Source organism: Chlorocebus sabaeus, chromosome 6 (genome assembly GCF_047675955.1).
Source record: "Chlorocebus sabaeus isolate Y175 chromosome 6, mChlSab1.0.hap1, whole genome shotgun sequence".
Lineage (NCBI taxonomy): Eukaryota > Metazoa > Chordata > Mammalia > Primates > Cercopithecidae > Chlorocebus > Chlorocebus sabaeus.
The window spans coordinates 43410347-43423297 of record NC_132909.1 but is presented as its reverse complement, the minus strand read 5'-3'; the positions used below and the strand labels follow the sequence as shown (position 1 = coordinate 43423297).

General features: G+C 62.5%; 1 protein-coding gene across 3 annotated transcripts; it reads left to right on the top strand.

The window, feature by feature from the left end:
* The first annotated feature begins 23 nt into the window (after positions 1-23).
* On the top strand, positions 24-8844 carry CILP2 (cartilage intermediate layer protein 2). 3 transcript variants are annotated; one of them, XM_007995921.3, is made up of 8 exons: positions 24-172; positions 1747-1845; positions 2268-2540; positions 3116-3271; positions 4392-4667; positions 4885-4993; positions 5273-5430; positions 5706-8841. In XM_007995921.3, exons 1-8 carry the CDS (start codon positions 109-111, stop codon positions 8039-8041), a joined length of 3471 nt encoding a protein of 1156 aa, XP_007994112.3. In that variant the 5' UTR covers positions 24-108; the 3' UTR covers positions 8042-8841. The 3 variants fall into 3 exon arrangements, with proteins under 3 accessions (XP_007994112.3, XP_072872865.1, XP_007994111.3); XM_073016764.1 differs by having other exon boundaries at positions 27-172; positions 2250-2540; positions 4605-4667; positions 5706-8844; XM_007995920.3 differs by having other exon boundaries at positions 27-172; positions 2250-2540; positions 5706-8843.
* The last annotated feature ends 4107 nt before the right edge of the window (positions 8845-12951 follow it).

Genomic DNA, 12951 nt, shown 5'->3' with positions numbered 1-12951 from the left:
GGTCGCCTCCCGCCCCCATCCTCAGTCCCAGCGGCCGCCAGACCCGCCGGAGTTGGACCCGAGCACGCCGCGGAGCCCGGACCCTCCCTCGGACGCTCTGCTCCGGCCATGGCGTCACTGCTGCCACTACTCTGTCTCTGTGTCGTCGCCGCGCACCTGGCGGGGGCGCGAGGTGAGGCGCCTCCAGCCCCCGCGCCCAGCCCCTGAAGCTCCCGAAGGCCTGGCAGCCGGCCTTGCGTGAAGCCGAACTCGGGGAGAGAATCCAGGGACCCACGCGCTTCCCCGGGGACTGGGTCCCCTTCACCAGTCGGATCCCCGCGACCACCTGGGGCGCGGAGCGGGCCTCATCCATTCTCTTCCTTGGCTAAGCCGGGAGTGTGGATAAGAACCTAGAGTTCCTCCCGGGGTCTGGACTCTCCCACCCTGGACCGAAGGGGTCGGAACTGGCCCTTCCTACCTAACTCCCACACACCCACTCACTCCAACCGCTGGAGAAAGAAATGCCCATCCCTGGAACACTCAGTGGGGCGGGGGACGGGCCGACTTCTCAAGTGAGGAGACTGAGGCGCCCAGAAGGAAGGGGCTTGTCTGACCTCATCACTCTGCCGGGAGTATCTTAGATAGCTCCTATCTTGGAGAAGCCAGTCTAGATTCCAAGGACTTCTGACCAGCAGCTTGGACTCTAGTACAGGGATGGAAGATAGACTAAGGGAGGGACTTCCAGCAGTCTATCTTTTTTTTTTTTTTTTTTTCTTTTGAGACGGAGTCTTGCTCTGTCGCCCAGGCTGGAGCGTAGTGGCCGGATCTCAGCTCACTGCAAGCTCCGCCTCCCGGGTTTACGCCATTCTCCTGCCTCAGCCTCCCGAGTAGCTGGGACTACAGGCGCCCGCCACCTCGCCCAGCTCGTTTTTTGTATTTTTTTTTAGTAGAGACGGGGTTTCACCGTGTTAGCCAGGATGGCCTTGATTTCCTGACCTCGTGATCCGCCCGTCTCGGCCTCCCAAAGTGCTGGGATTACAGGCTTGAGCCACCGCGCCCGGCCCAGTAGTCTATCTTGATGAGGGGGAGCCCAGCCTGAGGGCAGAGGCACAGCCGGCTGAACTCGGGGCAGCAGAACACAGTGGGAGGGAGACTCCGGCCTAGGGGAACTGGATGGTACTTGGACTTCCCCAGCCGGGGGGTTGGGGCTAGGTCAGAGAGAGGTACTTGGCTTTGGGAGCCTGGTGGTGGTCGTGGGCAGCGTGGTGGAGGAGAGTGTGTGGCAGCCCTCGGGGGTTCTGGCCTTTCAGAGGCTCAGTTTTCCCTCCTGTTAAAATGGGGATCATGGGCCGGGTGCGGTGGCTCACGCCGGTAATCCCAGCACTTTGGGAGGCCGAGGCAGGCGGATTACCTGAGGTCAGGAGTTCAAGACCAACCCGGCCAACATGGTGAAACCCCATCTCTACTAAAAATATAAAAATTAGCGGGGCGTGGTGGCGAGTGCCTGTAATCCCAGCTACTCAGGAGGCTGAGGCATGAGAATCACTTGAACCCAGGAGGCAGAGGCTGCAGTGAGCCGAGATCGTGCCACTGCACTCCAGCCTGGTTGAGAGTGGGAGATTCTGTCTCCAAAAAAAAAAAAAAAAAAAAAAGAAAAAGAAAAAGAAAAAAAAGGGGATGATCATGGCTGCACCTTGCCTAAAAGGAGGCTCCCAGCGGTCCCCATCAGTAGCAGCATGCTTCCTTCTCCCCACTCCTCACCCACAGACACCACCCCCGCCGAGGAGCCCACGGCGACTGCATTGGGCCTGGAAAGACGGTCCGTGTACCCCGGCCAGCCCTCACCAGCCCTGGAGGACTGGGAAGGTGAGTTAGCTTGCCTCAGAGCCCCGTCTCTGCTGCGGGCTTGTTGGGGGGCTTGGGCTACTGGGGTCGTGTGAGGAGAGGGCACACACTGGGCGAAGGGACCGGTGCCGTCCTGGTCCCTGGACATGACAGCCCCTGGAGGTGATGCCCCAAGTTCAAGATCTAAGTGAGAGGCCGGTCAGACAGAGGCAAGAGCTCAGCGCACCGGGATGGACCAGGTCAGGCCCTGGGCGGCAGAACTGGGGGCGCGGGGAACCCAGTCTGCCCTGCACCTGTGTCAGGCAGCTGGCTCGGGTCGTGGGCGCGCTGGACTAGCCCGTGCCCACCGGGGGAGGGGGCTGAGACAGCAGGTAAGGCCTTTGCACGCACGCATGGGGGCCTACAGGCCGCCGCCCCGGTCCCAGCGCGTGCGGTGCCCGCAGAGGCCAGCGAGTGGACGTCCTGGTTCAACGTGGACCACCCCGGAGGCGACGGCGACTTCGAGAGCCTGGCCGCCATCCGCTTCTACTACGGGCCAGCGCGCGTGTGCCCGCGGCCGCTGGCGCTGGAAGCGCGCACCACGGACTGGGCCCTGCCGTCCACCGTCGGCGAGCGCGTGCACTTGAACCCCACGCGGGGCTTCTGGTGCCTCAACCGCGAGCAACCGCGTGGCCGCCGCTGCTCCAACTACCACGTGCGCTTCCGCTGCCCACTAGGTGAGGGCGGGGCTGGATGATGGGGGCGGGGCTTGGAATGGGCGGGGCTGCCAACCACCGGGAAGCGTTGTGGGTGGGTGGGGCTGGGAGGGGCAGGACCGTGGGGGTGTGGGCGTGGCTAGGAAGAGCCGGGGGACCCTTGGGCGTAGAGCCACGTGAGGGGGCGGAGCCAGGGAGGGCGGGGCTTTTGAAGAGAGGTGCTGGGAACAGCGCGGGGCTCAGGTGCACCGTCAGGAGGCCCAGCGGGTCAGGACCCATGTCCAGCCCCCTAGAACGCATCTCCCTCCCGCTGCCCTCGTTTGCGCATCTGTAAGAGCTTAGTTCTGTGGCGTGCCTTGAGCCCAAATGTGTGCAGGATGCAGGGAGAAGAGCAGGACTGACCCCCGGGACCTTATGCCGGGGTGGGGAGGTGGGTCGGCACCTAAACTATGTTTTCGACAGGCGCGCTTAGGGGAGCATGGGTGGGGGCGATGGCAGATCTGCCATGGGGAAGAAGGGTCCTTTAGTCCCAGGTTACCCGGAGGCGCCGTTCCTGGGGAGGGCGGCCGCCTGATCTCTGTCCCTGCCTTCCGCAGAGGCCTCGTGGGGCGCGTGGGGCCCGTGGGGTCCCTGCTCGGGGAGCTGTGGGCCAGGCCGTCGCTTGCGCCGCCGCCACTGCCCAAGCCCCGCTGGGGATGCGTGTCCCGGGCGTCCTCTGGAGGCGCAGAGGTGCGTGCGGCCTCGATGTCCAGGTAGGAGGGGCGGGGTCTGGAGGCAGGGGCCCCGTACAAAGGGGAGGGAGGGGAGGTTAGGGGCTGAGCCTGGGGAGAGGGTGGAGTTAGAGGCGGGGCCTGGATGTAGAGAGGCAGTGCCTCTCATGAGCGATGCCTAGAGGGGAGGAGCTAGTTGGGGGCGGGGCCTCATGGGACGGGGCTGTGAAGGGCGGGGCCTGGTGCAGGGGCGGAGCCTGGTGGACCCAAACTCTGGAGCCAGGTGGAGACCGGCCCTTCCTTCCTTCCTGGGCCCAAGGCGCACTGGTAACTATGCACATCTGGACAGGTGGATGCCAGGGGGCTCTTGTGCAGGCAGACATGGGCAGATAGGGGGTGCTTCCCCTGTGTGCATTCCAGACTGTACGGATGTCTCCGTGGGGGAACAGAAGTCAGTTCATACACTCAGGGTGCACACGTGCGTGGCATTTGCAGCCCCTCCTGGTTCCCCACGCCCACACAGACACCCGCTCACAGCCTGGCAGACATGATGCCTAGGCCCTAACAGGGCCAGACACCGGGCAAGCCAGGAGGAGACTGGAAATTCCGCTAGCGCCTGGGCTCCACAAACACGGCCTGGAGGCTGCTCTGGGGAGCCCGTCACAGGGTGGGGGCACATGGTGGCCAATGGGGCGTTGGGGTCCCCACCCCATCGCGCCTGGCTCTGCCCTCCCGGCGCCTGTGCCCTGAAGTTTCCAGTGGAATTTTCCATTTTATGGAGAAACCGCAGGATTGGGAAGGGGGGCAGTTGTTCTCAGCCCAAGATCCAGCCCCTTGCTGGGCCCCCAGCCCCTGTCTAGACATTTTCTCTTCTGCTAGAAAGGTCTGTGCCATATTTTGAGACTCACCTCTCCTGTCCCCTCCTATAGGACCTCTTCCCTGCGTCTCTGGGTCCCAGTTCCTACCCCCTGGCCCAGCCCTGACCACTCAGCCCATCACCCCCTCACACCAGGGACTGCTCCAAGCAGGGCCATGCTGAGGCCTCTGAGAGGCACCTTATAGGAGGGCCGCAGACATATTTGTTGAGTGACTGAGTGGAAAGCCCTCCTCAGGAGGGATTGTGGAGGCTTCTCTGCCCTGCTGCCTCTCCATATCCCCCCAGGGTGCGGCCTTGACACCTGTGAGTGCCCAGACCACATCCTCCTGGGCTCGGTGGTCACCCAATCTGGGCAACCGCTGCCAGGAGCCAGGATCTCCCTGCGAGACCAGCCTGGCACCGTGGCCACCAGTGATGCTCACGGAACCTTCCGGGTGCTTGGTGTCTGTGCTGACAGTCATGCCAATATCAGGGCCCAGATGGATGGCTTCTCTGCAGGGGAGGCCCAGGCCCAGGCTAACGGATCCATCTCTGTGGTTACCATCATCCTTGATAAGTTAGGTAAGCTCCCTTACAACATGGGGCATGAAGGGGCTGAGGATCTGGGGAGGAAGTTCTAGCACTCAAAGTCAAGGGAGGAAGAAATAAGATGTGACACAGTCATTGGTGAAGGCACAGAGTGAGTCCGGGCATTTCTGGGAGAAAGGAGAGGATGGGGACCTTGTGCCTGGGAAGGGTCGGTGGGAGAAGCTCTGATCTTTGCCACCTTTGACCCCAGAGAAGCCATACCTGGTGAAACACCCTGAGTCCCGAGTGCGAGAGGCTGGCCAGAATGTGACCTTCTGTTGCAAAGCCTCCGGGACCCCAATGCCCAAGAAATACTCCTGGTGAGCACCCCCCCTGGGCTCAGGGGCATCTTCTCCGGCTTTGGGGTTGGATTCAATTTCATGATGTTATGTGGTTTCCCATCTGGAGAGTGGGGAAAGCGTTAACAGGGAATGAATTGGTTGGGAGAGGGACTATCAAGGAGGGTGCATGGCCAGTCTCGCCGGGGAGGAGGCTGACTTTGGCAAAGCCTCTCTGCAGATCCCCAGCTGCGCCTGCAGACTGGGGGCCAACACAGCCCCTCCCACTAAGTCCTATGGTGTCACTCACCTGCCACCCAGGTTCCACAATGGGACCCTGCTGGACAGGCGAGCGCACAGGTACGGGGCCCACCTGGAGCTCCAGGGGCTGCATCCAGACCAGGCTGGCATCTACCACTGCAAGGCATGGAACGAGGCCGGTGCTGTGCGCTCGGGCACTGCCTGGCTCACTGTACTTGGTGAGTGTCCTTGGCCACATCCCTGAGCGAGCCTTCACCCAAACAGAGCCCAGACTATAGCTAAGCTCAACCCCAAATGGAGTCCCCACTTCAGACCGATCCAATCCTAGGCCTCCACTGAGCCTCCATACCACTCTGAGCGCCAGCCTTCCGTCTTTACCCTGGGCAGACCCATATCCCTTAGGTTGAGTCCTTGACCACAGACAGAGCCCCCAACCTTGGCCTCCATGAAGTCCTCCTCCCTGCCCTGACCTGTATGTTTTCTTGGTCCCCAGCCCCAGGCCAGCCAGCCTGCGACCCGCGGCCCCAAGAGTACCTGATCAAGCTCCCTGAGGACTGTGGTCAGCCAGGCAGTGGCCCTGCCTACCTGGATGTGGGCCTCTGCCCCGGCACCCACTGCCCCAGCCTGGCAGGCTCCGGCCCCCGCTGCGGGGACACCAGCTCCCGCTGCTGCTCTGTGCGCCGTCTGGAGAGAAGGGAGATCCACTGCCCTGGCTATGTCCTCCCGGTGAAGGTGGTGGCAGAGTGTGGCTGCCAGAAGTGTCTGCCCCCTCGGGGGCTGGTCCGGGGCCGTGTTGTGGCTGCTGACTCCGGGGAGCCGCTGCGCTTCGCCAGGATTCTGCTGGGCCAGGAGCCTATCGGCTTCACCGCCTACCAGGGAGACTTTACCATTGAGGTGCCGCCCTCTACCCAGCGGCTGGTGGTGACTTTTGTGGACCCCAGCGGTGAGTTCATGGACGTTGTCCGGGTCTTGCCTTTTGACCCTCGAGGTGCCGGCGTATACCACGAGGTCAAGGCCATGCGGAAGAAAGCACCGGTCATTTTAGATGCCAGCCAGAGCAACACGATCCCCCTGGGCGAGCTGGAAGATGAGGCGCCCCTGGGCGAGCTGGTCCTGCCTTCTGGAGCCTTCCACAGAGCCGACGGCAAACCCTACTCAGGGCCTGTGGAGGCTAGGGTGACGTTCGTGGACCCCCGAGACCTCACCTCGGCGGCATCCGCCCCCAGTGACCTGCGCTTCATGGACAGCGACGGCGAGCTGGCTCCGCTGCGCACCTACGGCATGTTCTCCGTGGACCTCCGTGCGCCCGGCTCCGCGGAGCAGCTGCAGGTGGGGCCGGTGGCCGTGCGGGTGGCTGCCAGCCAGATCCACATGCCAGGCCACGTAGAGGCCCTCAAGCTGTGGTCGCTGAACCCCGAGACCGGCTTGTGGGAGGAGGAGAGCGGCTTCCGGCGCGAGGGGTCCTCGGGCCCCCGGGTGCGCCGCGAGGAGCGCATCTTCCTGGTCGGCAACGTGGAGATCCGGGAGAGGCGCCTGTTCAACCTGGACGTGCCTGAGCGCCGCCGCTGCTTCGTGAAGGTGCGCGCCTATGCCAACGACAAGTTCAACCCCAGCGAGCAGGTGGAGGGAGTGGTGGTCACGCTGGTCAACCTGGAGCCCGCCCCTGGCTTCTCCGCCAACCCCCGCGCCTGGGGCCGCTTCGACAGCGCGGTCACCGGCCCCAATGGTGCCTGCCTCCCTGCCTTCTGCGACGCCGACAGGCCCGACGCTTACACGGCCCTGGTCACCGCCACCTTGGGCGGCGAGGAGCTGGAGCCAGCCCCTTCCCTGCCCCGCCCACTACCGGCCACCGTGGGCGTCACCCAGCCCTACCTGGACAGGCTGGGGTACCGTCGGACGGACCACGACGATCCCGCCTTCAAGCGCAACGGCTTCCGAATCAACCTTGCCAAGCCCAGGCCAGGTGACCCCACCGAGGCCAATGGGCCTGTGTACCCGTGGCGCAGCCTGCGGGAATGCCAGGGGGCCCCGGTGACCGCCAGCCACTTCCGCTTCGCCAGGGTGGAGGCCGACAAGTATGAGTACAACGTGGTGCCCTTCCGAGAGGGCACGCCTGCCTCCTGGACTGGTGATCTCCTGGCCTGGTGGCCCAACCCGCAGGAGTTCCGGGCCTGCTTCCTCAAGGTGAAGATCCAGGGTCCTCAGGAGTACATGGTCCGCTCCCACAACTCGGGGGGCAGCCACCCACGCACCCGGGGCCAGCTCTATGGGCTTCGGGATGCCCGGAGCGTGCGAGACCCCGAGCGACCGGGCACCTCGGCAGCCTGCGTGGAGTTCAAGTGCAGTGGGATGCTGTTCGACCAGCGGCAGGTGGACAGGACGCTGGTGACCATTATGCCCCAGGGCAGCTGCCGGCGCGTGGCGGTCAATGGGCTCCTTCGGGATTACCTGGCCCGGCACCCCCCGCCAGTGCCCGCAGAGGACCCAGCTGCCTTCTCCATGCTGGCCCCCCTAGACCCTCTGGGCCACAACTATGGCGTCTACACGGTCACTGACCAGAGCCCACGGCTGGCCAAGGAGATCGCCATTGGCCGCTGCTTTGATGGTTCCTCTGATGGCTTCTCCAGAGAGATGAAGGCTGACGCTGGCACAGCCGTCACCTTCCAGTGCCGGGAGCCACCGGCTGGACGACCCAGCCTCTTCCAGAGGCTGCTGGAGTCCCCGGCGACAGCACTTGGTGACATCCGCAGGGAGATGAGCGAGGTGGCGCAGGCACAGGCCCGGGCCTCCGGTCCCCTCCGCACCCGCCGGGGCAGGGTCCGGCAGTGACCTGGGCCTGGGGCCTTGCTTTCCCGCCTCCCTTCGGACTCCTCTGACCCAGGAAGTTTTGCCCCTCTTTCTTCTCCAGACAGCCCCCTCCCCAGGTGTCTGGGTCTCCTTTCTCCTCCCCTGTCCAGAACTCAGAGTCAGACAAGAACCCGGAGCATCCGATGCTAGAAACACCAAGGAGGCGACTGTTGCTGTGTGGTATGGAATGGAGTTTGCTGTGACTCTCGGGCCAGCACCCCGGGGACAACGTTCAACCCTAGCCTGAAACCCAGCTCAGAAGCCGTCTCTGACTTTTCGTGTGTATTTTGACCCTGATTTCAATCTTCTACCTTTGGGAGTTCTGACGTTCGGCACAAAGTCCCCTCTGCCTATTTGGAGCTCAGTGCTAGACCAGGTCCCCTGCCCCGAGTTTTGTTTTTGGGGTTATTTATTGAAACAAAGCGTGGGGAGCTGGTTGTGGGTGTGAGTGGGGGTGCGGGGTCCAGGCTAGGCCCAGTGAAAAGGAGGAAGGACCTTCTTGGGGTTCCCATGTGGGGTAGGCTCTGGGGCTGAGGGGAACAATTCTCACATGTTTGGTGCTTAGAGACCTGCCCGGGGCGTTGGGGTGGACATTCCCGCCCTCTGGGGGCTCAATTAAAAATGCTTTATTTCCAACTCATGGTGTCAGGCTCCAGGGAGGAAGGATGGAGGCTGGGGCTGCTGGGCCCAGATATACCTTTGCAGGCAGAAACACGCGGAGGCACACGCGGGTACCAGGGGCAAGAAGCCCAGGCGGCCGTGACCGCTGAACACAGTAGCAGCCGCTGCTCTGGCCTGGCCTCCTTGGCTGTGCCTGGCCATGTGCCCCGGAGCTACAGCGGGCAGGGAAGGGCCCTGGCAGGGGAGCCTCTGGGGCAGGCAACAGCGATCGAGGCCACCCTGGACCTCCTCAGTCGAGTCCACAGCAGCCCCGCCCTGGGCCCCACCCACCTGAACCCCGGCCACACATCAGTCATGTGGCGATGGGGCTGCCTGAGGCCAGGGCTTTCTGACCTTGCCAGGACCCTGGTTCCGGAGGCGGCAGAATCACAGCTGGCTGGCGGTCTGTGTGCACGTGTGTCCTCCTGGAGCTCCACGGGGCCGGTGCTGTTCTGACCACACCCCTACTGTCCAGATAGAAAAACTGAAGTCTGGCATGAATCCCAGCAGCTTTGAGCCCCCTGTAGCTCTAGGTGTGTGAGTCCCCAGGGCCTGGGGATGAAGGCATCAATGTGGCAAGACTGGAGTGGCCTCCAGGGCATCTGAGATGGGAGACTTGTCCCTGGCTGACACCCCCCAGGGAGTGGGTATGTGGTGCATCCCTTAGCTTAGGGGGCAACCACCCACTTCCTCTTCAATCTCCCACCCATCCACTGGCCCCCCTCCCCAGACCCCTTGATCCCATCGTGCAGCCATCTAGCATTTAGAGGCGTGAGCTCTGCTGCGCTGGCAACCTCAGGGTCCCTGAGACAGCCTCTCTCTCTAGGAGGAGATAGGCTCACCTGTGCAGACCCCAATATGCCCTGGGGCCAGTGCTCCACCCAGAGGGGTCCCTGGCTCTTGTCCACTGGCCACATCCCCGCTTCGGCTGAGGTCTTGGCAAATCCGAACCTCCGCAGCTCTCACCCTTTCACTCAGGGAAACATTCCCTTTGCCCTAGGGTGGACTTGGGGGCCTGGAGGCACGGGGAGAAGCTCAAAATGCGAGGCATCACCCCGGTCTCTGAAGGTGGACCCCAGGGCTCTGCTGGAGTTTGGGTTTGGGCAGCCCCAGACATCGGCACCCCAGCCTCACCCTCGATAGGCTGTGATAGGCAAGAGAGGGGAGATGCTTTGAGGTCCCTGAGGGAGCTGGCAGGGGTTGGAAGTACATACATTTATCCAGAATTTACTGTCTCTACACCCCCAGCTGACAGGCTCAGAGGTGCAGGCGCCCCGCCCAAGGCAAACTAGGTTCCCAACCTGCCTGCCGCGGAGCCCTGCTCGGGGCTGCCTGGTGGGGTCCCGGGGAGGGGCAGGAATGGGGGCGCTCCCATTTGCAGCGGGCAAAGCTGGCTGCAGCTTCCAGGCAGAGGGTGATGAGGTGTCAGGCTCCACAGCCAAATACCTTTCATTGAGAAAGTGTTGGGGCCTCTGACACTGCCAGGCTAGGGCGGCCAGCCAAGTGTGGGGCAGGCAGCTGGCCCAGACCTGTCCTCTTCCCTAGGGTGGGGCAGGGGTGGGTGGGCATCCTCCTGAAGTCCCCTCCCCAGCCACCATGGCTGGGCCAGGAGGGGCATTTCAGGAGGAGGACATGGCTGAAGCAAAACCTGGGCAGGGCATGGGGGCTACAGTCCAGCTCTTTCCCATCCCTGCTGATAACTCTGCAAGAGGGCAGCGTTTGGCCACAATTTCCAGATGAGGAAACTGAGGCTCCAAGAGAAGGAAGCCATCGCCCTGAGTCAACAGCCATGTGCCTCTTGACACTGCCTGTCTCCCCCAGCTGCAGCCCTCGAGCCAGGAACCCCACCCCCTCCCTCCCGGAACCTGAGCTACCGTTCGCCTCCTGGTAAATCCATTGTCCACCCCCCTCAACAGAACTGGGGTTGCCAGATCACACCCCCTCAGTCTGGGGGGGTGGGGGGCAGGGGACTCCCCCCAAAGAGACCCCCAGCTTCAGCCAACCTGGGTCAGCTCAGGGCACAAAGAGGCCCTTGATCCCGCCCACGGCATTTTAGACTTTTATAATTTTAGAACCAGGGGTTCTTAAAATTCCTAGCACCATGATGGGGAAAAAATCTTGGAACAGTAAAATATTTAAAACAAGAGTCTTAAAACCACAGAATCCAAGAGGAGGGAGATAAAAATGAACACATACTGAGCACTGACTGAATGTAAGCCCTCCCAGCCAGCCCCTGCAAAGCCTAATTCACTTTAAGGGCATTTAGTGTAAATCTGTTGCCTTGGGATCCCCAAAATACGCTTTTAGAGAGGATGATACCCCTATTCCACAGCTGAAGGAATCTTCTCAGGGTCACACAGCAAATGGGGACACTGTGGGCTGGAGGAAGGGCAATGTTGCCTGGAAAATGGGACATAAGCACTGGGTCTTGAAGGATGTATAGGAGTTTGCTGGGTGGCCAAGGCAAGAAGGGCATTCTAGGGTGCTGGAAAGGTGAATGTGAAGGTTGGAGGAGGGAGACCCATGGAGGGCAGCAGTAGAAGGGAGACACAAAGGGAAGGTGAGGAGGGGCTTGAATGCTGAGCGAGGAGCCTGAGTTCTCTGGTGAGCAATAGGGAGCTATGGGAGGTGCTGAAGCAGGAGAGGGTTACACAATATCTCGTGACAAAGACTCCCCTGGAGCTGGTGCAGGACTCAGCTTCTTAAAACATGCTTCTTTCATGGAACTGGGATCTGCTCCCTCCCACTTGGGGCCCCCTCCAGGGTCCAAACCCTGCAGCCCAGGGCCCTCTCTCCCCCAGCTGCCTCCCATCCTGGCTGAACATCCCTGGCTCCTCCACTGGGGCCTCGTGGACCTGGCGTGGCAACCCACCACTTCCCTGGCCCCGTCTGTCTCTCTCATCAGCCCTCGGAGTTGGGTCTGACCCAGCCTCAGACCCCAAAGACTGGAGCCAGCCTGGCGGGGAGACCTGGCTTTGGTCAGGTGGGGGAAGCGCTTGTGCTTTAATGGTGGAAACAAAGGCAGGATGCCACAGGGTGAGAGCAGACCAGGCGAATGCCATGTCCCGATGCCTCAGGGCAGTAGCTGAGGCTAGACCCCCGGGCCTAGGGTGGAGGGGGTCAGGGCAGGCAGGAGGGAGGAGTCCCCAGCCGTCAGGGAATCAGCAGACCCTGATGTTTGGAAACAAACACTACCCGAGGCAGGGCGAGTGTCACAGAACCAGACACGCCTGTCATCAGTCTCGAGGTCACACTGCCCTCATCACGCCCCATCCCTGTCCCCTGTAGTCAGGGGCATGACTCCCTCCTTCTCATACTTCCTAGCCATCTTCTTGTCACCTGATTGGTGACACTGTCACCCTCAGGACAGCAACACAGGCAGTTGCACTCGAAAAGAGCACGAGGCCAGACACACCACACCCATGGGACACGCTGGACACTGTCCCCCCTCATCACCGCCACAGGGGCAGACAGATGCACCCTCAACACAGAGAAAGGCCCACCCTTCAGGGTCAGGTAGCGGTGCCTGCAGCTGCACCTGTGCATACCTGAGCGCACCTGTGCCCAGCGCCCCCTTGACCCAGCCATCATCACCCCACACATCGGGACACACCTGACCCCCAGACTCCCGGCTGGCCCGAGTCAGGGCCAATCTCAACCCCCCACGACCCTCCACAGTTCAGCCCCACCGGGCACACGAAGCCATGCCGAGCGCAGGCAGCACCTCCCACTCTCTCGGGGCCCTGGGGAGCCGGTCGGCCCTGGGGCTGGGGACTTGGCGGGAGGCCTCAAGGTCCCAGCCACTTTTCCAGGGAAGTCCTGAATCCCTTCCTGCTGACTCAGCCCAGGGGGCTGGCTAGGCCAGGGGCTGCCAAACCTCAGGTATGTCCTTGAAGGCTGCCTGGCGGGGCCGCTGAGGCGGGGGCGGGGGCTCCCACTCGGGACTCAGTCCTTCCCCGGGCCCCAGCCTCCCCCCTTGCCCCAGATGGAGCTGCAGCTTTAACTGCGCCGTTCAGGGCATGAGGCCAGCACGATGGAGCCTGAGGCCGGCTGCTCCCACCCCAGTTCCTCCCGGCTGAGAGTTGGTGGAAGAATAAGCTCCCAGCCGAGCCAGAGTATCCCAGCCTGACTGTGGCCTCATAAAGACAGCACTGTCTGGTGGGAGGTGGCCCTGGCTGCCCATCCTGGGGCCTGGCACAGGGACCCATGCACACACAGTGGGCACACATGCA